At 47.8% G+C, this 23,875-nt stretch overlaps 2 protein-coding genes across 9 annotated transcripts in view; one reads left to right on the top strand and one right to left on the bottom strand.

The window, feature by feature from the left end:
- Window positions 1-3,271, top strand: part of HDAC5 (histone deacetylase 5) — a 41,008-nt gene extending 37,737 nt beyond the window's left edge. For all 6 annotated transcript variants that reach the window (XM_044001212.1, XM_044001213.1, XM_044001215.1 and 3 more), the window contains 8 exons: window positions 103-190; window positions 867-986; window positions 1,231-1,328; window positions 1,508-1,626; window positions 2,026-2,159; window positions 2,563-2,647; window positions 2,912-3,065; window positions 3,158-3,271. In XM_044001212.1, the coding sequence (XP_043857147.1) occupies window positions 103-190; window positions 867-986; window positions 1,231-1,328; window positions 1,508-1,626; window positions 2,026-2,159; window positions 2,563-2,647; window positions 2,912-3,065; window positions 3,158-3,197 (838 nt within the window). In that variant the 3' untranslated portion in view covers window positions 3,198-3,271. The remainder of the gene's footprint in view (window positions 1-102; window positions 191-866; window positions 987-1,230; window positions 1,329-1,507; window positions 1,627-2,025; window positions 2,160-2,562; window positions 2,648-2,911; window positions 3,066-3,157) is intronic.
- A 7,993-nt stretch (window positions 3,272-11,264) lies between these two features.
- On the bottom strand, window positions 11,265-23,277 carry G6PC3 (glucose-6-phosphatase catalytic subunit 3). 3 transcript variants are annotated; one of them, XM_043999674.1, is made up of 7 exons: window positions 22,840-23,277; window positions 22,035-22,326; window positions 14,478-14,584; window positions 13,806-13,896; window positions 13,014-13,132; window positions 12,601-12,742; window positions 11,265-12,014 (listed from the first exon to the last, which is right to left on the bottom strand). In XM_043999674.1, the coding sequence occupies exons 2-7, from the start codon at window positions 22,250-22,252 to the stop codon at window positions 11,651-11,653; spliced, it is 1,041 nt and encodes a 346-aa protein (XP_043855609.1). In that variant the 5' UTR covers window positions 22,253-22,326; window positions 22,840-23,277; the 3' UTR covers window positions 11,265-11,650. The 3 variants fall into 3 exon arrangements, with proteins under 3 accessions (XP_043855609.1, XP_043855610.1, XP_043855611.1); XM_043999675.1 differs by lacking the exon at window positions 22,840-23,277 and adding an exon at window positions 22,624-22,689; XM_043999676.1 differs by lacking the exon at window positions 22,840-23,277 and adding an exon at window positions 22,411-22,456.
- Between the last annotated feature and the right edge of the window lie 598 nt (window positions 23,278-23,875).

Genomic DNA, 23,875 nt, shown 5'->3' with positions numbered 1-23,875 from the left:
CCTTCCCCTGACTCTCTTACCCTTTAAAAACGGAGACCCGGCCACGCACACTTAAGCTAACTGTGACTCCCTGTCGCCTTTTACCCTCGCCTTGCTTCCCAGGGGATTTTGCTTCTTCAACTCTGTGGCCATCACAGCCAAACTCCTACAACAGAAGCTGAGTGTGGGCAAGGTCCTCATTGTGGACTGGGTGAGGAGGACTGGGGAAGGGGCGGGGCAGGCTGGGAGGGGAGGGAAGAGAATGGCAGTGGAGGGATTGCATCCTTGAAGTCAGGAGGGATGAATGGATGGGGGTGGGCGTGGGGGAGAAACGCTCTCTTCTCAATCCTGGAGCTGAGCCCCTTCTCTGCCCTACATATATACCATCCATAGGCTTGCCTTGGGGCAGGACCAGTGCCTGTTCTAGTCCAACCTGATAGGGACACTGGTCTGAAAATTCTCCAAGCTTTCAGAGTCAGTAGACTCCTTCACTCTCTTATTCCCATATCTCTTACCTAGTGATTTGAGAAGTCCTCCCTGATGTCTTGTCTTGAATCCCTCCTGCTGCAGTGTCAGGTCATTTCCTCATCATCTGTCATCAGTTGGGATGAAGAATAATAGGTTCCTTTCCTCTACGTCAAAGCCCTTTAGTTCATCCTGTTTTTACCCCCCACTCCCTTCTTTCAGACTGAGTCATGCCATTGGGTTTAACCTTAGGAGCTGAACACTTATAACATGCCAGGATCCCTGCAGGCCAGTCTGGGGTGGTAGGCCCTGCCCCTGGGAGTTCCTTCTGCAGGGGGAGGATTGTGGGGCTTTTTTTGCATCTCCTGTGAGGTTGCTGGTCCTTCTCCTTGACTCCCTTCTTGTTCTCCCCCCCCCCCCAGGATATTCACCATGGCAACGGCACCCAGCAGGCCTTCTACAGTGACCCCTCTGTCCTTTATATCTCCTTGCATCGTTATGACAATGGGAACTTTTTCCCAGGCAGTGGTGCCCCTGAGGAGGTAAGGATCCCAGTTCCAGTGAGAAGTCCTTGGTGGGGCCCCCCAGTAAGTAGCAAAAACAAGGGATGTGCCTAGGCAAGCTGAAGTGCTGGTGACTTGGAATTGTGAGCTCTGGACAGGGGCGTCACTAGGCCTTCTCTCTAGAATGGCTGGAAATCAATGAATTGGGGTCTAGAGAGGGAGGGCAATGCCTGGGATTCCTCAAGACATGAGTACCATCCCCTGCTTCTTTCCTTGGTGCCAGGTTGGTGGAGGACCAGGTGTGGGGTACAATGTGAATGTGGCATGGACAGGAGGTGTGGACCCCCCTATCGGAGACGTGGAGTACTTGACAGCATTCAGGTGGGGCTAGTAAAGAAGGGAACACTGGAGGGTGGAGGGACCCACTGCACTGAGGGAGAAGAGAGTAGGTGCAGAGATGGAATAGAAAGGGTGGGGAAGATACTGCTTCTGGAGGTGAGTGGGGAGGTGTTGGTAGAGAGTGGAGGGGATCAGCCTGGCATGTTCCTCTCCTCCGGCAGGACGGTGGTGATGCCCATTGCCCAGGAATTCTGTCCAGATGTGGTTCTAGTGTCTGCTGGCTTTGATGCTGTTGAGGGGCATCTCTCTCCACTGGGTGGCTACTCTGTCACTGCCAGATGTGAGCTCGGTGTTGGGAGCAAGAGGGGAAGTGCTAAGGAAAGAGGAGATAGGAATGAAGAGGGAAATTGGTGGTGGCAGAGGTGGGGGGCGGGTTACCCTTCCAGAATGGGAAGACTTGAAGGGATTTGGGGTAATTCATGTCAAGACAGGGAAATGTGGGGGAGAAGAGGTGGGAGGTCTAATTATGGGGAGGGGAGAGAAGAGGAAGGAGAAAACGTTGGGTGGTGGAACAGGGGAAAGAGTAAGAGAAACCCAGAGGACCAAGGGGCAGGTGCCAACCTTGGGGTACTGGCAGCCTCCAGCTCTGCCATCCATGTGTCCCTGAGGGAGGAGGCAGGTTGGGGACAGCTCTGGCCGTGCCTCCTGGTCCGAGCAGCAGGCTCTCTCCCCACTGCAGGCTTTGGCCACTTGACCAGGCAGCTGATGAAGCTGGCAGGGGGCCGAGTAGTGCTGGCTCTAGAAGGAGGCCATGACCTCACCGCCATCTGTGATGCCTCTGAGGCCTGCGTTTCTGCCTTGCTCAGTGTGGAGGTGAGGACTCCAGAGAACATAAAGGACCCATTGAGCAGCACGGCCAAAGAGGCAAAGTTTAGGCCCTGGCTCCCAAGTTAAGGTGGAGCGGAGCTCCTCTATTCTAGCTCAGAGGGGGACAGTAGAGAGAACCTTAGGAGGAGGACCATGAGAAGTGTGGAGAAGCCTAGGAGCAGGGGAGTTAGAAGAGAGGTGCTAGGACCTTCTGTTATATTAAGCTTGACCAGGGGGTCAGAGGGCATCTTGTCATCGGGGTCCCAGAGAGACTAAATCCTGAGGCAGTGAGGGTGACTTCAGGATTACAGTGCCAACTGAAGTGGCCTTTGGCAAGCTGGCTGGGGTCTGGGGGGGCGGGGTGGAGGTTGCCCTTTCCCATTCCAGTCCTTCTTTACCACCCCTATAGCTTGAGCCCTTGGATGAGGCCGTCTTACAAAAAAAGCCCAATCTGAATGCAGTGGCCACACTGGAGAAAGTCATCGAGATCCAGAGTAAGTGAGCGTGACTAAAGCAGAGGGGGCTGTGCTCTGCACAGTTGTGTAAGGCAGAGCAGGGAGGATAGGGAAATGGGGTTCCTGAAGAAGAGCCAGGCATACCTGGAGCTTGTATTGGGAGGGTGCTGTTGGATGGGGGAGAAGCTGCAGGGGCAAGAGAGAAGATAAAGGCCAGCCTTGAGCACCCAGAGACAGGCAGCACTGGGAACTTTCCCCGGAGAGATGTTGCTGAGGTGGTCATTGACCCCCCCACACCGGCAGGTAAACACTGGAGCTGTGTGCAGCAGAACTCGGCTGGCGTGGGGCGCTCTCTGCAGGAAGCCCAGGCAGGGGAAGTGGAAGAGGCAGAGACCCTGAGCGCCATGGCCTTGCTGTCAGTGGGGGCAGAGCAGGCTGGCCCCAGCCACACCCCGAGGTAACCCTCTTCCTCCCACACCTCCCTCTTTCTCCCCCTCACATACGTGGGTGGGCACTTATGTGCCTGTGTCCCTATCTTTGTCCCCACAGGCCGCTGGAGGAACCCATGGAGCAGGAACCTGCCGTGTGATGCCCAGGCCCCTGGGCTTCATCATTGTGATTTTGTTTATTTTTTCTATTAAAAACAAAAAGTCACACATCTAACATCGTGTGCCGTGTCCATCTCTCAGCCTCGACCCTCCTGCTACCCCAAGCTGGCTCGGATTTCTTCCCTTCACCCTGCCTCCCCCATCAGTAGTACCTCCCATCCCATGAGTAGGAGAGGTCATCTCACCTGTTCCCTTCCCATCTTGTACACCCATGTTCCCTGTTTTCCTGTCCTTTTCCTCCACTGTGGGCCTTGTGCCTGGTGGACCCTGGGACTAGGGCAGTATCCTCAGTGGCCCCTCCAACCCCTCTTGGTCCTCTCAGCAAGGAGGAGGCAGTGAGTTTGGTGCCTTGGATCCAGGAGATTTTGGGAGGCAATGCCTTAATTTCTCTGTGCCCCTCCCTCTCCCTCTTCAGCATTAGGGGAGGGCCCTGGGATGCCCTCCCACTCCCTAACACTTTTCTCCAAACAGTTCAGGGTGAAGAGAAGGGGGTCCCAACTTGGTACTTCCCATACTTTAATTTCTTCTCTGTTGTTGCCATCTCTGTATAAAGGCATCTATCTGTATCCTATGCCCCTTTTTGTCCATTTCACTGGTGGAGACCTGGCCATCAGAACTGAGAGAGGGGGGAGGGAAGAGTCATGTTCTCCATGTCACTTAGTGGCCCTTTCTGCCTTCCCTCCCCTCTGATTTAAGAGGATGGAGAATGGTCTGTGTTTGGGGGCTGGGCATCGGACTCCTGGGTTCTCTGATTGATCTGCCCTAGGCTTTGTGTCTATTTCCCTAGGGAAGCCAGGGGAGGAACCAAGGAAAGACTTGCACTCCAGCCTTCTCTACCTGTCCTGTCTGAGCTAGAGGGCATGGTCCTCCAGCCTTCCTGACTGGCACAGCTTGGCACTGGGGGTAACTGGGGTGGCCTGGACTGGTGCTCAGGATGCCAGGTGAAGTAGGACGCTGTCCTTCCTGATAGGTGCCCCTACCGCTTGGGCCCCAGTCAGTGTCCTGCCTGCTTTAGGTCAGTAGACCTTCGAGATTGTGGGGGGAGGCAGTCAGGAACTGAAGGCGTGGCTGGGACTGGAGAGGGGAGGCTTGGGTGAGAAGGAAGAAGTCCGATTCCCAGTGCTCCTCCCTACCCTCGCTCAGACCAGCTGCTGGGGACAAGGAACAGCTTCTCTTCCTGCCTGTTAGCTCCTCCTCGTGTTGCCCTCTGCTGGCAGGCAGGCCCGAGGTGGACAGAACAGGAAAGGAACCAAGAAGCTGCTCCCACCCCCCAGCCTCCTACCTTTGGTCCCAGGCCTCTCAGCTCCCTAGACAAGGGGGCAGGGGAGGGATGCACTTCTGGGGCCAGTGCCCCTGAGGTGTCTGGGAAAGCCGTTGGCCTGGAGGAAACCAAAGAGTGGAGTGGTTGATGAGGATGGGGTTTCTTTCCCTTGCCCCTTCCACCTCCTGGACCCCACCAATCTGTTTACATATTTATTGCCATGGGGAAGAGGATCTAAGAGGGGGGTGTCCCTACAACCACTGGTTCATCTTGCCACTTGGTGTGTGTGTGTGTGTGTGTGTGTGTGTGTGTGTGTGTGTGTGTGTGGTGTTGGTCACACAGGCTAAGTGACCAGGCTAAGTGTAACGGAGTCTTCTTATGGCAGGTAGGAGAGCCACAAGCCCACAGGTGGTTCTCCTCCCCTTTTCCGACCTTGTCTAGTTCTCATGTTACCCTCCCCACTCTTGCTCTGTCCCTCTCTCTCTCTGGGTATGGATTTCAGTTGAGTATTTTGTAACCTGTTACACTGTGTGTCTTTGTGTAAATAAACTTGTTTCTGGCAGTGCCCCCTGGGGGCTTGTGTCTCTTGTTCTCTGGTCCCCCAACTAAGGGTTGAAGCCTTCTTTCCATCTTCTACCCAGCCTCTGCCTGAAAACATGACATCTCTACAGTAGAGTGCTGGACTTCAAGAAAAACCAAAGTGAACCCTGCATCTTATGACCTTTGTGACCCTGTGCAAGTCAGGATACTGTGTGTCCCCCCCCATGAGGCTCAAATGAGATAATGTATGTAAATGACTTAGCCAATCTTAGTGCTATATGAGATGCCTCAGCTCTTAGAAATGAGAGGCAAGGCTTGGCTCAAGAAGCCAGATTAGGAAATAGGGGTGAGGAGAGAAGAGCATTGAGGTAGCACGGCCTTCAAAGAACTCTGAGAGTGTCAAGTCCATGATAACAGACTGTGGTCCTGCCTAAACTTATTAGCTTTGCACCGAGTAAGCACACAAAGGTTCAATCTGAATTGAAATCAGAACATGAAAAGTCAATAGAAGGGGCAGCTAAGTGGCGCAGTGGATAAAGCACCGGCCCTGGATTCAAGAGGACCTGAGTTCAAACCCGGCCTCAGACACTTGACACTTACTAGCTGTGTGACCCTGGGCAAGTCACTTAACCCCCACTGCCCCGCAAAAAAAAAAAAAGTCAATAGAAGGACTTGAATGATTTTTAGCCAATAGTTAAAAGAGAGAGGTGTAGTTACATAGCCCTCTGAAAAAGATGTGGGGCTTAGGAACTGTAAGAGTAAAGAACAGAAGCAGATTTTGGCTTGTCCTTAGTAAGAAAGTTGCTAACGAGCTATTTACTAGTGGGATGAGACTGTCTCATGAGATAGCAGGTTCCCCCCAAGTCCCAAAAAACAAAAAAACCCAAAATGGTAGCAGCTAGGTGGTGCAGTGGATAAAGCACTGGCTCTGGATTCAGGAGGACCTGAGTTCAAATCTGGCCTCAGACACTTAACACTTACTAGCTGTGTGACCCTGGGCAAGTCACTTAACCCTCATTGCCCCTCAAAAACCAAAAAAACAAGAGATAGTAGGTTTCCCCTCATTTTGTTTTCAAAATCTAAATGACCATTTGTTGGATATGCAGGGAGTTCTTGCTTAGGTAGAAGTTGGGCTAATGGGGCAGCTAGGTGGCGCAGTGGATAGAGCACCGGCCCTGGATTCAGGAGGACCTGAGTTCAAATCCGGCCTCAGGCACTTAACACTTACTAGCTGTGTGACCCTGGGCAAGTCACTTAACCCCAATTGCCTCACTTAAAAAAAAAAAAAGAAGTTGGGCTAGTTCTTGGTACCTTCTGATACTTGAGAAGATGGGGGTTGAGGAAGAGGTAGAGGAATAATAGGTCACACTCCAGAAACATCTTTTTAATTTGACAAACACATTTTTAGAGCACCTACTATGACATGCAAGATACTGGGAATATCTCAGACACTTGATGCTAGCTGTGTGACCCTGGGCAGGCCACTTAACCCCAATTGCCTCACCAAAAAAAAAAAAAAATCCACCTGCCCTGAAGATACTGGGAATATATGGATACAAAATGACCTTAATAAGTTGGGGTGTAACATATGGAGTCAATTAGAGTAGTCTATGAGTTTCAAAGACAAAAGTCTCCCTTCTGGCTGGGAAGATCATGGGAGGTATGGCACCTGATCTGGGCTCTGAGAGGACTTGGATGTCAGTAGGTTAGAGATGGGGGAAGGTTAAAGGGAAGGAAGTTGGGCTGTATAAAGTCAAGGGGGTGGGAGGGCCAGATGAACTGAGAACAGTGAGCGAGCCAGCCATTTTCTCTGGAGCAGTTTGTGAAGTGGAATAACATGAAATATAGCCCAAAAGGTAAGTTGGAGACAGATGGTGGGTTTTAAATTCCAGGTCAGGAAGTCTCTTTTACTCTATAGACAACAGGGTGCCAAGAAGTAGAAAGTGCCATCAAGGCATCAAGAGTTAGGGGACATAAACACCTGAGTCTAATTCCTCCCTCTGACGCTTTTTAGCCCCAATGACCCTAACCAAGTCACTTAACCTCCAGAAGCCTCCAAGAACTACCCCTGCTTGGGCTTCCCTTTCTTCCCTTCCCAGTCTCCATCTTGTAGTTGACTATTTCTACTCCATACAATTCTCTACTCTTGAGTCTACTGTCTTATGTCCTGCCAATCCCCAGGCCTGGATTGTTCCCACCCTCCCACTCTGCTTCTACTCATGCCGCTGAATGGACTTGGAAGTTGCCCACCAGTGGGGAATGGGCCCACGCTAGAGCAATGCAATATTTTTACTCCATCCTAATCAGTTCTCTAGTCCATTCCCCACACCATCTGTTCAGTTGAATTCTCTTCCACACCACCCCCTCTCCCTATCTTCCAAGCTGAAGACCTCCATTTTATTGAGAAAATAGCTGGGAAATGGCTGAGCTCCCTCTCTGCTTCTGTTCATTTCATACCGCCTCTACATACTCTTTTCCTTTATTCCAGCCTTCAATAAGCAGTGGCCCTTTTTCTTTGTTAAGATCAAACCCTCCCTTGTGATGGAAAATGCTCTCCACATCCAGAAAAAAAGATCTAGATGCAGATTGAACCACACATACTGTGTTTCTACTTTTTTTGTTTTTTGAGGTTTCCCCCTTTTTTTTCTGATTCTTCTTTCACGACATGACTAATGCAGAGATTGTACCTGTATAACCTGTATGTATCAGATTGTTTGCTGTCTTGGGGAGAGGGGAGGGAAGGGAGAAAAATCTGGAACTAGAAATCTTATCAAAACAAATGTCGAAAACTATCTTTACATGTAACTAGAAAATAATACAATACTTTTATAATTATAAAAAAAAAAGACGAAACCCTTTCTCTGTATCTTTGATCCTAGTCCACCCTATCCTTTCCTAAGGGTCTTCTCTAGCAGAGCCTCCTCCCTGTGATCCCCACCCCTTCTCCCATCTTCAGCCTCTTCCTCTTTACTGGTTCCTTCCCTGTTGTCTACCAACACGTCCAAATCTCCATGTTTAAAAAACCTTCATATTCTCAAAAGCTACATCCTCTATTTTTTTCTCCCTTTCTCAGCCAAACTCCTAGAAAAACCTGTTTTCCCTCAGTGCCTTCACTCCTTTCCTTCTCATTATCTTCTAATCCCTCTACAATCTGGATTCCAACGTCATCACTCAACTCAAACTGCTTTCTCCAAAGCCATCAGTTATTTTTCTAAAGTGACAAGTCTTTTTGCAGTTCTCATCCTTGACTTCTCTGAAGTAGGCAACACTGTTTGAACCCCGTTGTCTCCTCTGGATACTCTTTCCTCTTTGGGCGAGGCTGTTCTCTCTTAGTGTGCCTACCTATTTGGTAGCTTCTCAGTCTCCTTGACCGGCTTGCCTAACTATAGATATACTCCAGTAGTTTGTTCTTGGCCCTCTTCTGCCTAACCCCAGTGACCCCAGCAGTTTCCATAGGCTCAATTACTTCAGTGCTAATGACTCTCACATCTATATACCCAGACTTAAATCTCTCTTGAACTCCACGCTCACATCACCAACTTTTCATCAAATGTCCCATAGACCCCACAAATTGAACTGTGCCACCAAACTGAACTCATTATTGTTCCCCATATTCCCTTCTGAATGTCTCTCTGTTGATTACAACCATCCATTTCAGTCACCTACGTTTGCAGCCTCAGTGTCATTCGGAACTCTTCAGTCTCATCCCTTGACCACACTGAGGTCCAACCAGACTCATCTTCTGGCTGTTTCTAATACATGGCAAGTCCCATCTCTCCCCAGCAGGTTTTGTCCCAGCTGTCCCCCATGTCTAGAATGCCCGCCCTGCCCCCCTCACTTCTGTCTCTCTGCTTGGGGTCATCATTGACAGGAGGCCTCTCCCAATCCTCTCAAGTGCTGCTCACCCTCGAAATCCCCTTGTATCTAATTTGTATGTATACTCACACGTCTATGCATGCACATATGTGTGTACATGTACATTGTTTCCACCTACTCAACTGTAAACTCCAGGGCCAGCACTGTTTGCTTTTGTGTCTGTACCTATCCCCAGCACCTAGCAGTGGGCATCTAATAGGTGGTTAATAAATGCTTGTTGACTGACAGCTAGTAGGTAAAACTCAGGTTATAATCTGCAGTGTGGGAGAACATTTCTTCACTTTGACAAAATCACAGACCCTTTGACTATATAAAAAGAGACTTTTTGACGTGGAACATGCATTAGGGAGGTTATTTTGGTGGCTGTATGAAGGATGGACTGAGGAGAGATTGAATGTTAGTTTAGGCTCAAAGTGATAAGAGCTTGAAGTAGGGTATTAGCAATGGGATTGGACAGTGGTCCCATAATTAGAATTCGCAGCAGTAAGAGCTGTTCAAAACCACAATGGTCGGGGCAGCTAGGTGGCACAGTGGATAGAGCACCAGCCCTGGATTCAGGAGGACCTGAGTTCAAATCCAGCCTCAGACACTTAATACTTACTAGCTGTGTGACCCTGGGCAAGTCATTTAACCCTCATTTCCCCACCAAAAAAAAAAAAAAAAAAGAAAAAGAAAAAAGTAGTGAGCTATATCCTGAGCACTGAAGGTTTTCCAGCAGAAGGTGGATGACTCCCTGTCAGGGAGGAGGAAATAAGCACTTGTTAAGCACCTACTATATACTGGGCACAGTGCTAAGTGCTTTTTACAAATATTGTCTTATTTGATCCTTACAACAACACTGTGAAGTAGGTGCTGTTAGGAAAACAGAAGCAGGCAGTGGTAAAGTGGTTGAGAAAATAATAGGGTTTTGGGAACACCCAAAGGCCCCCTCTCAAGGGGATTGATTGGATTGGGGCAGCTAGGTGGCACAGTGGATAAAGCACTGGCCCTGGATTCAGGAGGACCTGAATTCAAATCAGACCTCAGACACTTGACACTAGCCCCACCCACCCCCCCAAAAATAATAAAAATAAGATTGATTGGATTGACTGACTGCTGATTAACTCACTTAAAGTTAATCAAATTAAAACCACACCTGCCTGGCCCTCAAGAGGGTGTTAACTCTGACCTCAACACGGGACCACCCTCAAGTCCAGTGAACCAATGGATTTGGTGGATGCTAGCCAATTAGCTTGAAGCTGTGTGTAAGGACTGCCTCTCCTCTGGACCCATAAAAAGCTTCCACAAGCAGTTACTTGGAGTTAGGCTCTCTGAGGTGCTAGTGGTGGCAGAGGACTTGGAGGAAGAAGCAGGCCAGGCTGAGCTCTATTCTCTCCTCTAGGCTAGATAGGCCTTTTCTTTCTTTTTTTTTTTAGTGAGGCAATTGGGATTAAGTGACTTGCCCAGGGTCACACAGCTAGTAAGTGTTAAGTGTCTGAGGCCGGATTTGAACCCAGGCATTCCTGACTCCAGGGCCGGTGCTCTATCCACTGCGCCACCTAGCTGCCCCAGATAGGCCTTTTCTTAACTTTCTGATCCAGGTGTTCTCTTTTTACTAATACTTGGTATACTTTAATAAATGCTTAATGCCCCCAAACTGGTGCTAAAGCTTCTAATTTATAAGTAACAACTATTTTAGAAACCCCAGCTAATTTTCCCCAAACTGGGACAGAAATAAGGCGACCATACATCTAATTTTACTCGCTGCAAGTGACTTGCCCAAGGTTACACAGCTAGTAAGGGATGTCTGAGGGTTGCATGCCTCAGAAATGGGTTGGACTCTATGATGTCTTTGCTCCCTCATGGCTCTGAGAATCTGTAATTCTATGAAGTTGGAAAAGAGGACTGGATGGGAAAGATATTTAATCTTTTGGGTGGGAGATACTTGGTCATGTGGTTTCAAGTTGTCAAAGCATTGCTACCCTAGGGCTTCAAGAATGGATAGACCCTTCTGCCCCAACCCCTATCCATGTTCTAGGGGCAAGAGCTCAACTGGAAAAAGCCATGGGGAGTGCCAAGAGCTGTAATCCTTCATGCTTTCATTAATCCAGAATTTAATTTGATTCCACCATCCTTTAATGACAGAGGAGGGCAGGGGTAATCACAGGTAACTCATTCGGAGTCCAAAGCCCTCCCCCAGCTTGGCTGTGGGTAGGTAGCCATCCCCTCCACATGGAGCAGGAGAGGAGAACCAAGGGACCAAGATACCATCTGATTGTCTTAAACTTGGTCTATTTCCGGGGTCCATTCTTCACATGCAGAAAAACCCCCAGAGAATTGCCGCTACACTTTACTGGAGCCTTTGTGGACTGGCTCCTCACAGTGTCCAAAGTCAGTTCTTTCATCCCTTTTATTTCCAGTGCTCTTAAAAAATGCAAAGTTTTGGTAGAGGGGGGAAAGGGTAGGGTTTTGACAAAGCAGGGAAGGGGAAAGGTTGACCGGGCCAGTCTTCTTCCAGACTGACATACCCCTCTCTAAGGCTAAGTTCAAGTCATTAGGGGTGGGATAGGCACGTTGGGAGCACAGAAGAGTCTCCAGAGGAGTCAAGTGGAAGGAAGCCTGTCTTCAGCAGGGGCAAACAGCAGTCACAATGGCACAGTGAGGTGGGAGTGAGGGGCAGGGAATGAACAGAAGAGGTCTCTTGCAGTGATAAGTGAGGACTCCTTGGCAGGAGGTAGAAGTCATCTGGAGTGTTGGGGGAAGGGAAGGTGGGGGGGGTCATTTGGATTTGGTGGGTGGGGCCTCCTGGGCACCGAGGGAGTGGACCACCCAAGGCACCAGGGCAGTGACCAGGCAGGGCCAAAGGGTAAACTTGAGAAAGTTAAAGATGTAGAATAGACTCAGCTGGGGTGGGTTGCCCAGCCAGTTAAGGACCCCTAAAAGCCCTACAACCAAGAACAGGCAAGCAGCTTGCTGTAGGGTTCCCAGTTGGGCCCGCCTCACCTGAGCATAATAGGGTGAGTGCAAGGCAATGCCCAGGCCCAAGGCAGCTCCAGAATCCCGACTCAGGGAAGCAAAAGGTCGAGTTTCCATGTGTACCCACTCTGGACGCTCACACCACTTGGAAGCCAAGTGAATGGACCTGGGAAAGAGCAGGAAACTTTGTATAAAAGTTATTCTTCTGAACCATACTATTTCTTTTGTTTTTGGTTCTGTTGTTTTTCTATTTTGAGGTTTTTCATCATTGCTCTGATTTTTCTCTTATAACATGACTAATGCAGAAATGTTTAATGTTATTATATGTGTGTATACATACATACATACACACATACATACATATATATGTATGTGTATATATAAATATAAATATATATATGTATGTATGTATATAACCTATATCAGATTACCTGCTGTCTAGGGGAGGGGCAAGGGAGGGGAGGGAGGGAGAAAAATCTGAAATTAGAAAGCTTGTATAAACAAAAGTTGAGAACTATCTTTACATGTAACGGGAAAAAAAATACTTTATTTAAAAAAAAAGTTATTCTACTTCAATTGGGGGCACCTCTAGGGTGCTTTTCTGGCCTCAAGCAGGGCTGTATGCCATAGCAGAATCACCTTCTCTCTACTGGTTTATTGGTGTTCTAGGGACCTCAGGGCCCAAAGATGATGACTAGGGCTAGGAAGGGTCCCAGCCTGCCTCAGGGGGGCAGGCTGGGGCAAAGGCTTACCAAGTCAGGTCTATTCCCAGGGAGATGAGGCTCCAGTAAATGAGGCTGGCACCCAGCAGAAGTGCCAGTGCTGTCAGCCCATAAAAGCTGACTGGCCGATCGACAGGTACACGCGGAGTTATCAACCATCCCAGGAGAGCACCTGTTGGGAAAACGCTATGGCAACAACTTCAAGGAATTTGAGGGTGCAGTTCCTGGGCCAAGGACCAAAATGCAAAAGAGGGCTCAAGGGACAGTCTGGGGTGGACAGGTGGGCCAGGATAGGCCAAGGATCACATGGCAAAGGGCCCAAATGACATTTTAGGATTGAGAGGGAGGTGATAGGCCTACGGAATCAAACTTTCCTGTCTTTGGCTTTGTCATCCCCAAAGGAAGTATGATCACTGGCCACCCTCCTTGCTCCAGTGGCTTACCAGCTATCAGGCCACCTAGCACCTGGTGGGGGAAATGTGCAAGGATGAAGATCCGGGAGAGTCCAACTGCCAAGAGGAATGTGCTGTAAGCCAGGCTAGGCATCAACTTCATCCAGCGGCTGGAGAAGGAAGAAGAGAAGTGGGTCAGGGTGGGTACCCAATTATTTTGAACAAGAGGAGATTTGGGAAGACATGATGGCTATGACATGGAAGATATTGGAATAGATTTGTTCTGTCTGGACACAGAAATCAGAATTAAGCGTGATGGCTGGAAGATGGGGAGAGAAATCTTTAGATGTGACTCATGGAAATATTTCCTTTTTTTTTTTTTCCAGGGCAATGAGGGTCAAGTGACTTGCCCAGGGTCACACAGCTAGTACGTGTCAAGTGTCTGAGGCCAGATTTGAACTCAGGTCCTCCTGAATCTAGGGCCAGTGCTTTATCCACTGTGCCACCTAGCTGCCTCCATATGGAAAGATTTCCTAAAGATCAGAGTTACCCCAAAGTAGAATGGGCTGCCTCTGGAAATAGGGCGTTTCCCACTTAAGATTTGAAAGTAAAGAGCGAATGACAATTTTGGGAGATGTAGAAGAGATTATTGGTCAGGTATGAGTCCCTTCCAAATCAAATTACGTCGAGCCATTTCCATCCCATGATATGATTAGGTGGCTAAATAACACCAATGATTGGGCTCCCAGTCTCCAGGATGATATGGACACTGGGCTAGGAGTCTATCCCTTCCCCCATGCCCGTGGAAGGAAATTCTGTACACACTAGCCCTCTTGGACTCACCTGCGACTTCGTTTTGCAATCTGGCCTGAGGTGGCAATCATGATGGGCCACAGGGCAGCTCCTGTGATCATGCAGTGACCCGAGGGACTACCTGCCAGGAAATACAACTACTTGTGGTGGGATGTGTGTGGGAGGGGCTGTAAGTTGGGGTGTTGGGGGGAAGGGGTCAGGGCGGCACTTAAGAGTTTGGGTATTCATGGTGTTTACGGGGCCAGATGCCTTCTCAGATTCAAGTAGAATACGCTTAACTAGTAGCCCTTTCAAGTCTCCTTCCCCAAGAAGTTACAGCTTCCCTCTCTCTGGAAGTAGGAGTGAAAGTGTGGGGGGCATGTTTGAGCACCAGGGAGGTAGGCGAGGGTTATTTGTTCCTTTGGGTCTTTCTTCTCACTTAATGCTACAGATGGGCCTTTATGTGTAGGCTTCTTCATCTTCTCCTAGTAGGACGTGACTAATGGGCAATGAGATACATCAGCACGAGGCATCCTTCAGTTGGTACCAACATATGAACCAACCCAAAGCCCTTCACTTCTCTACTCTCTAGTTTTGTAAGTGAGAGAGATGAAGTGTTAAGTCCTGCAAGCCCTCAAAGGCTGGGAAGGACTTCTAGATCATCAATGTGGGGGGGAAAAGGAAAGGGATAACACATGAGGATATGTTAAAAGGATCACCTACCTGGGCCAGTTTCACAAGATACAGGGAACTGGTGAACCTGGGCGGGTACTTCACTGTAGTATCCAGATTCATGAACCCACCAAAAGGGCCGGTCTCCAAAAAGAAACCTGGAGGAGAGAAGGCAGTGAGATTTTCCATTCCTGCTGTCTCTCCCCTACTTTGGGCCTAAGAAAGACAGGGAAAGGGGGCAGCTAGGTGGCGCAGTGGATAGAGCACTGGCCCTGGATTCAGGAGGACCTGAGTTCAAATCCTGCCTCAGACACTTGACACTTACTAGCTGTGTGACTGGGCAAGTCACTTAACCCTCATTGCCAACAAAAAACAAAAAAAGAAAAGAAAGAAAGACAAGGAAAACTTGCAGAAGAGTTACTCTGCAAATGAGAGGTACCCTCTAATTCTACCTCCAGTACCCTATATCCTATTTCAGCTTCAGTTACAATTGCCCATGTGTATCCTGCAGAAGACACAAGAGGATTTTTCCCCGCACTTCATATGCTTCAGTTCTTCTCTGGAAAAATTGGGAAGTGTACACTCTTCTTTATGTGTAGGGGAATGGAGGGGCCTTTTACAGGCACCTTGAGATCTTTCTAAAGGCACTTCTCAACCCTTTACAATCTGGTTTCTGGCCTCATCACTCAACTGAAATTGTTCTGTCTAAAGTTACCAATGATCTTTTGTTTGTTGAATTCGATTTTCTTCCCACTCTGATTTACTTCATATTCATATTTATGTTGAATATATTTATGGATCTCTCTACATTACTTGACACTGTTGACCACACTCTCCTTCTGGATACTCTCTGCTCTTTGGGTTTTCATGACACTGCTTTCTCAGTCCCCTCCCACCTGTATAAACAATCTTTTTGTTTTTTGTTTTTTTGTGGGGCAATGGGGGTTAAGTGACTTGCCCAGGGTCACACAGCTAGTAAGCGTCAAGTGTCTGAGGCCGCATTTGAACTCAGGTACTCCTGAATCCAGGGCCGGTGCTTTACCCACTGTGCCACCTAGCTGCCCCTAAACAATCTTTCTTAATGTCCTTTATTAGTTATCATCCATATCATATCTCCTCATTGTGGGAGTACCGCTAGGCTTGGCCCTCCCTGGGGCTTCTTTTCTTCTATTTTATACTTTGACTTGGTGACCTTACTAGCACCCATGGGTTTAATGATCATTTTTGTACAAGTGATACCCAACTCTCCAGACCCAGTTCTAGTCTCTTTCCTGAGTTCTGGACCCATGCATTTTAAACTGGATATGTCATAAGAACCTCAAATTCAACATGTCCCACTATCTTTTCCTATCAAACCAGTCCTTTTGCCAAACTTCTCTAACTTCTGCTCCTATCATCTTTCCATTCATCTAGGTTCACCACCTTGGTGTTATCCTTGACCCTACAATTTCCCTTTCCTTTACCCAACATATCCAACCAGTTGCCAAATTGAAGTCATTTTTACCTCTACATTTCTTGAATCTTCTCTCTACTCATGAAGCCCTCACACTTCAACTCCTCAAAGAGCCCCCGACTTTACCTCCCTGCCTCATCTCTCTCCATGCTGATCCATCCAACAAATAGCTGCTGACTGTATTACAAACAGCTCTGACCATATTATTCCCTTACCAATAAACTCCATTGACTCTCTATTACCTCTAGGATCATATATAAAGTCCTTGGTTTGGTTTTTAAAGCCCATTTCACACTGGTCCTGGCCTTTCCGACATTATTATATATTAGACCCCTGCCTGAACTCTTCAGTCTAATAAAACTGTTTTTTGTTTGTTTGTTTGTTTGTTTGTTTTTTGCTATTCCTCACACACAAAACTCCAGTCCTCATCCCCATGCCTAGAATGCCCATCCTCCTTATTCCTGTCACTTGGAATACTTGTTTCTTTCAAAACCACACCAGGGCCACCATCTACAGGAAACCTTTTCTGAATCCCCCCAGCTGCTAGGGCACTACCCTCCAAACAACTCTGTATTTATTTTTTCTAGATATATACGTATATGTTGTCTTCCCTTTATCTTTGTATTCTCAGTGCCTAGCACATAGTAGGTCCTTAATTAATGCTCTATGGTCTTTTATCCAAAGTAGACAGAGTGCAGCTGCTGCTCCACTTCTCCTTACTAAATAATAATGATGGTTATTACTAAATAATAATAATGATTATATCACTTTAAGGAATGTAAACTGCTTGACATGTATCATCTCATTTGATCTGATCTGCTCTTCAGGACAGCCATATGTGGTAGGTGCCATTACTATCCCCATTTTAGATGAGGAAACTGAGGTTGAGAGAGGTAAGGTGACTTCATCAGAATCACACATCGAAGTGCCTGAACTGGGATTTGAACCCAGGCCTTCCCAATTTTATATCCAGCACTCTATTCACTATGCCTCTAAAACAGCACTTCTTTCCAGAGGGGTCACTATAACTTACTCCTCCTAGTAGTTACCTAATCTGCAATCATTGTTCCTTCTGATTTTCAATTAGCATTTCATCCCATCTCTTCTCTCTTAAATTCTGGTGCTTTTTGGGGCAGCTAGGTGGCGCAGTGGATAGAGCACCAGCCCTGGAGTCAGGAGTACCTGAGTTCAAATCCGGCCTCAGACACTTAACACTTACTAGCTGTGTGACCCTGGGCAAGTCACTTAACCCCAATTGCCTCACTAAAAAAAAAAAAAAAATTCTGGTTGCTTTTAAGTCTAAAATGGTAACACTAAAAGAAGTTCCCCAGAAGCCCTTTGATAGAGGGAGGCAGCTGAGAGGCTATAGGGAGAGTGAGAACATTCAAATCCTATCCCATCAGACTTTTGGCTTGCATATTACTAAAAAAGAAAAACTGCCTAATTAGGAAGAGGGGGAAGGCAGGGGCAGCCTAGACAGAGAGCTTCTGGTATAAAAGAGAAGGGTGGCATGGCTCTAAAGGAAGTCTACCTGGAAGAAGTGTAGTGGGGAGAGGGAAGGAGGAGGTGATTGGCCCTATGGGGAAGAAGTTCACAGCATCTACACAGAGCTTTACCAGGTTCAAAAATCGATTCAGGGGACAGTCACCAAGGTGATCTGTTCCCTGGCCATATTTTTCTCTCTTAATAAATCTCTTTTTATTTTACAAAAAAAAAAATCGATTCGATTCAATTCAAAGGAGTTACTGTGTTTGGCCCTAAGGATACAAAGGCATAAGAAACAGCTCCTGTCCTCAAGGAGTTTACATTGTGTGTGTGTGTGTGTGTGTGTGTGTATGTTTACCAACTTGTAAAGAGATAAGTAAATCCAAAGTTGATACAGGATGGAGAGAGCACTGAGCAATGAGGGGTATGGTAAAGGTCTTCTGTGGGTAGTGGTACATGTGCCATCCTTTGGAGAACGAGGGATTCTAAGAAACAGAGGTTAGGTGGAAGAGCATTCCAGGTAAGGGGGCAGCTGGTGCAGGAGATGGCATGTAGAGCTCAGGAAACCATTGGAAGAAGACAGATGATGGAGTATGTGGTGGTAAAATAAGGATATGGGAAGTGAAGTGATAGGCAATGTCCGGAAAAGAAGGTGGATGCCAGATTGTGGAGAGCTTTAAATGCCAAACAGAGGAGTTCATCATTTACTCTAGGGGCAACAGAGAGTCATGGAAGATCTGTGAGAAGGATAGTGGCACAGCCAGATTTATTATGTAGAGATACTAATTTGGTGGTTGTGTGAAAGTTGGACTGGAGACAGAAGAATGTGGAAACAGGTGAACCAATCTGTAGGTTATTACAGTAGTTCAGGTGAGAAGTAGTGATAACCACTTGAACCAGGGCAGTGGCTCTGTGAGTGAAGTGGCCAGTTGCCAGAGGTGTAGGGGAGATTGGAGTCTTTGCAACAGATGAGGGAAGATTCAAGGGTGGCTCTGAGGTTATAAACTTGGGTGAATGGAAGAAAAGTCATTGCCCTCAATGGAAATAGAGAAGTTTGGAGGAGGGAGAGGTTTGTTTGTTTTGGGGTGGGGGGAGATACAAATGGAGAAATCCAACAGGCAGGCAGCAGTGTGGAGCTGGAGTTCACCATATTAGGGTTGAATATCTCAATCAGGAGCAATGACGGAAATGAAGCCAGGTTGCAAAGTGAGAGGAATGAGAGCAAAGAGTTTCGAAGACCCTTTTTAGGAGTTTGGCTTTGCAAGACAACAGACAGAGAAAGAGAGCTGGAGGGGGATGTCAGGGTCAAATGAAAGTTCAGGATGAAGGAGGCAAGAAAGGAGCCAGAAGATAAGGAGGGACCGAAGATGAGAGAAGGAAAAGGAGTGATTGAGGAGGCAAGAGAAGACAGGAAGGGATGGGGTCAAGAGAACAAATGGAGGATTTGGCCTTGGCAAGGAAAGTGACCACTTCTTAGAACAAAGGAAGAATGAATCAGGATGATATGGACTTTTGTGGTGTGAAGTAGGGGAGACTATTTTCTTCCATTTTCTCAGTAAAATAGGAGGTGAAGTCCCCTGATGAAAGAAAGGAAAAGAGGTGTTATAGGTAACTTGGTACAGTGCCAGACCTGGAATCAGGAAGGAGTCCTTCCTGAGTTAAAACCTAACCGTAGACACTTCCTACCTGTGTGACCCTGGCCAAGTCACTTCACCCTGTTTGCCTCAGTTTCCTCATCTGTAAAATGAGTTAGAGAAGGAAATGGCAAACCACTCCAATATCTTTGCCAAGAAAACCACAATGGGGTCATGGAGAGATGGGCAGGACTGAAACAATGCAACAACAAAACTAAGGGAGAGAAGAGATTTGGGATAGTTACCATGGGATAGTCAATCACAGACAAATAAAAGGGCAGCAATGAGAGTCCAGTTAAGATAATATATAGGCTTACAGTGGACCTGACTGGCATGATTGTGTGACTTTCTCCCATAGCATTCTGCAACATGAGAGTAGGAGCAGAGAAGAAAGATGTTAGGAATAGCTCTGGGTGGGGGTTCAGCATGACATGAGAAGTAATAGGTATGGCTGCTAGGAAGGCACAGCCTGGCAGAGTGTACGACCTGGAGTTAGGAAGACAAGTTCAAATCCAACCTAAGATACCTACCAACCATGTGACCCTAAGCAAATCAGTTAATCTCAATCAATCTCTCTCTCTCAGCATTTGTTTTCTCAGCTGCACAAGGGGGATAATAATAACTACCTCCCAGAGTTGTTGTGAGGATAAAATGAGATAGTATCTGTAAAGTGCCTTGCACTTTATACTATGGATAAAGCATGATGTAAATGCAAGCTACTAGTAGGAGAAGGAGGAGGAGGAGGAGGAGGAGGAGGAGGAGGAGGAGGAGGAGGACAACAGGGCAAGAGATTCTAAGGTAAAAGATAATAAGCAGTTGAACTGGTCAACCATGGTGAAAGGAGGGAAGTGAGACCAGATCAAGGGGGATAAATTGAGAGGAACAGAGAGAAATGGAGGGTCTGGGCGTCATAGTTAGAATGAAGAATAAATTTAGGAGGAATGAAGCAGGGGAAGAGATGGGGGAAAAAGGAAGCTGTAATTAATTGGAAAGAGAAATTTTTGTGTTCTGGAACCTGGAGGTAGTATAGTCATATGGTGAAGGTGGCATTGAGGGCACAACCACTGGTAGCTGGCCAAGAGAGAAAGACCATGGGAGTTGAGGAAGGAGGGCCGGTATTTGAGGAGACACTGACATATATTTAAGTCCCCTTGGGGCTCAGAGTAGAGAGGAAGACAGTGATCCAGGTACTGAACTATCTCAGAAAGAATGATCTTCAGGCAGGTAGATGACTTACATAAGGATTTGGACACAGTAATAAAGGCTCACTAGAGGAACCCATAGCACCTAGCACCAACCCCTGCTCATGGTTGTAAGGGATCAACAAATGCTTGTTGAATTACTGAATGTTTCAAGTGAGTAGGATGAGAGAGAGAAAGAGAAAGAAAGAGAGAGAGAGAGAGAGAGAGAGAGAGAGAGAGAGAGAGAGAGAGAGAGAGAATGTGCTCTAGCTGTTGCAAGCAACAGATTTGAGGAAGGAAGCCGACTTGGTCTGGAGATAAGAGGTAGAGGAAAAAGAGAATTGGCTAAGAAGATAGCTTAGGTGTTGTAATGGTACAGCCCTGGACTTGGAGTCAAAAAGATGTACAGATACTGTCTCAGACACTCCCTAGGTGTGTGACTATGGACAAATCACTTAATCCAGGTGGGCTTCAGTTTTTTTATCTGTAAAATGTAGGTGTAATAACCCCTACTTTCCAGAGTTGTTGTGAGAATCAAATGAGATAACATATATACAGTGATTTGTCAACCTTAAAGTGCTATGAAGACTAGCATTAAAAGGCAAGTCCCCAAGGGATACTTGTGGTAGAACTGTCTGAAAACAGCCATTTTCCCCACAACACTTCCTCCAAAAGACCCTGCCTCCTTCTTCCTGTGATGGTTCACACTAATAGAGGCAGAGGGAGAAGGACTGAGGGACCTAGGCAGTCCTTCTTTCTCACCTTTTCTTTTTTTTTTTTAGTGAGGCAATTGGGGTTAAGTGACTTGCCCAGGGTCACACAGCTAGTAAGTGTGTGTTAAGTGTCTGAGACCAGATTTGAACTCAGGTACTCCTGACTCCAGGGCCGGTGCTCTATCCACTGCGCCACCTAGCTGCCCCTCACCTTTTCTTAATCCTCCAGTGTGGGTAACTTGTACTTTGTCTCCTGGAGAACATTTTTCATCACTGCTCCTTCTATTTCTTTCCCAGGTTGGCCATGTGGCATCCCTTTGTGGGGTGATCAGGAGGGGAAGGCTGAATGCCCAGTTAGAGGCAGATCAATGCCCTTGTGAATCAAACAGGAAAATGCAGATCGCACAGAGAGAGGCCCTTAAAAAGCGCCTACAGAGAATTTCTGGGATGTCATTCATGGTGATACTTTACTTCTTTTGTGGGGTTGTATCCCTCATCCCTAGGTTTTTCCTGCTGAAGAAGAAAGGGAGGCATAGCGGAAATAACTCTATTCAGGAGTCCCTCCTCTTTGTCTGGGAAGCACTTAGTTGTGGGGGTGGGATGGGAACTCATAATGACTCAGAGCAAAGGGTGACACTGGGTGGAAAGAGGTGGGGACTGATTATGAGTACGTATGGGGTAGCTGTGGTTTAAATATCTACAGTTTGGGGATGGATGATGATATCCATAGACATGATGTGAGAGAGAGGTCAGTGTATGAGATGACCATTGGTATGTTTCTATGGTGGGGTGTGTTTGTTGACATGTCCTCAGGAATGAAAAATAGGGATTAATGTGTAGGGTGACAGTTGGTGAATCTCTGTGGTGGGGTGTGTGTCTAACCAATGGATAGCTATCTAATTGGATGTCTTCTGGCATCTCAAACTCAACATATTAAAATTAAAATAGCTCATTCTATTTCCACCAACCTCACTCCTCTTTTGAATTTCCCTCTACGTTTAGAGCACCACCCTCATGCCAATCACCCAGCTGCATTTAGGTTTACTTCATATTTTATATATGTACATGTTGATTCCTCTGAGGCAAAGGCTGTTTTTTTGAGCATGACCTTGGCGTAGGGATGGTAAGGGTTTTTGTCTCACCACTTGGAGATGAGGTTGAGCCATTCAGAGAGCAGGGCGATCCAGAGCACAGAAATGCCCACATGGCGACAGGTATAGTAGGCCAGGGGGAAGTAGAAAAAAAAGATGCACTTGGGGTCACCCAGGAAGGTGACCCAGAGCCAGACGTCCTCGAGCCAGGGCAGCTGTCTCTGTAGAGTTTCCGCCACCACGATGCCTGCTCCCAGAGCTGAATCCATGCCAGGAAGACACAGGCCCTGGAGGTCCTGACCTTAGGTTGATGGGGGTAACGCTGCTTCTAAAGGGAAGGAAGCTGAGGAAGGCGGCGGGGTAAGAGGAAGGTGCACCCCATTGCCCCCACCACTTCCTTCCACCAGCCCGTCTAACCCGACCTCACCCAGGGTATCATTAAAATCAGCCCCCGACATGCACGGGTCTGGTCTCCGCCCTCAGCCCCGCCCCCTCTGCCCTTTGAGCGTCCCAGGCCCCGCCCCCCTCTGCCCCAGCGCTCCGGAGACCCCGCCATCCCTGCGCCTGCTCGTGGGCCTCGCCCCCCGGCCCTGAGCTTCCCTTCAGGTCCCGCCCCCTCTGTGTCCCTCATACCACAGACCTCGCCCCTGCTTTATTCCAGGACTCCCCCCCCCCACCCGCCGCAGGCCAGGCTTTCGGTTTCCAGAGCACCCCAAGCTCCGCCTCCAAGCCACGCGCGCGATTCCCAGACCCCGCCCCTATCCCAGCTGGACTGCATTTCCCCATTCCTCCTGCCCTCGGCTTCATTCTGCCCCCTCCCCCCGGTCCACAAGCTCGAGCTTTGCCCCCAAAGTACCGTTTTTTTTTCCACCTCCCTGGTTTGTGACTTTCGCTAGGTCTTCCTTATACGGGTCAGCATAGGGGACAAACCTCTCGCGAGGGCGTTTTCCCCTAGACCCACGTGTCCCCACCTCGCGTCCGGTCCGCAGCGGACGTGGGGCGGTGGCTACTTCTGCGGTCTCGGGTCAGAGCGTAACAGGCGGGCTTTGAAGCTTGATGGCTGAGGAGGCTGATAGCTAATTCTCCAAGTGAGGTTTCCTTTCCGCCTCCTCCCCTTACTGAAAGAATGCTCCGTGGTCTTTTCTGAGTATAGGGACAGGGAAGTTCAAGGATGTAGTAGCCCTAGGATCCCAGGTGTGTTCTGAAAGCGGACAGCAGTTACATACACCTACTCTCCCGTGGACCGCATCTTGAGAACAAGGGTCCCCATTCTGTCTGACCCTCTTGTAGGCAATCCTCCCCCCTTCTTGTCATGCCGAATTGTTAATCCAATTGGAAGATGGTGCTACACATGTCTTGATAGGACACTCCCATACAGGAGCACTGTTAGACATTGCATTCTCACTTTGGAAGACTTCTTGGTTCCAGCTCCCTTGTTTTGATGTACCTCAGGGGTGGGAGGGAGGAGGAAAGGGTTTAATTTTTATTTTTTATTTATTAATTTTTTTTTGGTGGGGCAATTGCGGTTAAATGACTTGCCCAGGGTCACACAGCTAGTAAGTGTCAAGTGTCTGAGGCTGGATTTGAACTCAGGTCTTCCTGAATCCAGGGCCGGTGCTCTATCCACTGCCTCTAAGAGTTTAATTTTTAAAACTCTAAAATCTATCCCCCCCCCCCCCAATCTACCATGTAATCCAGTGTTGTTTTTGTATATATAAGTGTGGGTGAGAGCTAGAGTGAAACCGTGTTCAAGTGCCCACCCTCCATATCTAAAGTTCACTAGGATTTGGAGTAATTCGAGAAAGCAATTTATGGAAACCTGAGATTATCATTTGTTTTAGATGAGGTCTAGGCCACAGGACCTGGAGGTAGAGGAAGGGGGGAGGGAAATA

The sequence above is a fragment of the Dromiciops gliroides genome, chromosome 4 (genome assembly GCF_019393635.1).
Source record: "Dromiciops gliroides isolate mDroGli1 chromosome 4, mDroGli1.pri, whole genome shotgun sequence".
Taxonomy (NCBI): domain Eukaryota; kingdom Metazoa; phylum Chordata; class Mammalia; order Microbiotheria; family Microbiotheriidae; genus Dromiciops; species Dromiciops gliroides.
This window is presented reverse-complemented; position numbering and strand designations above follow the sequence as displayed.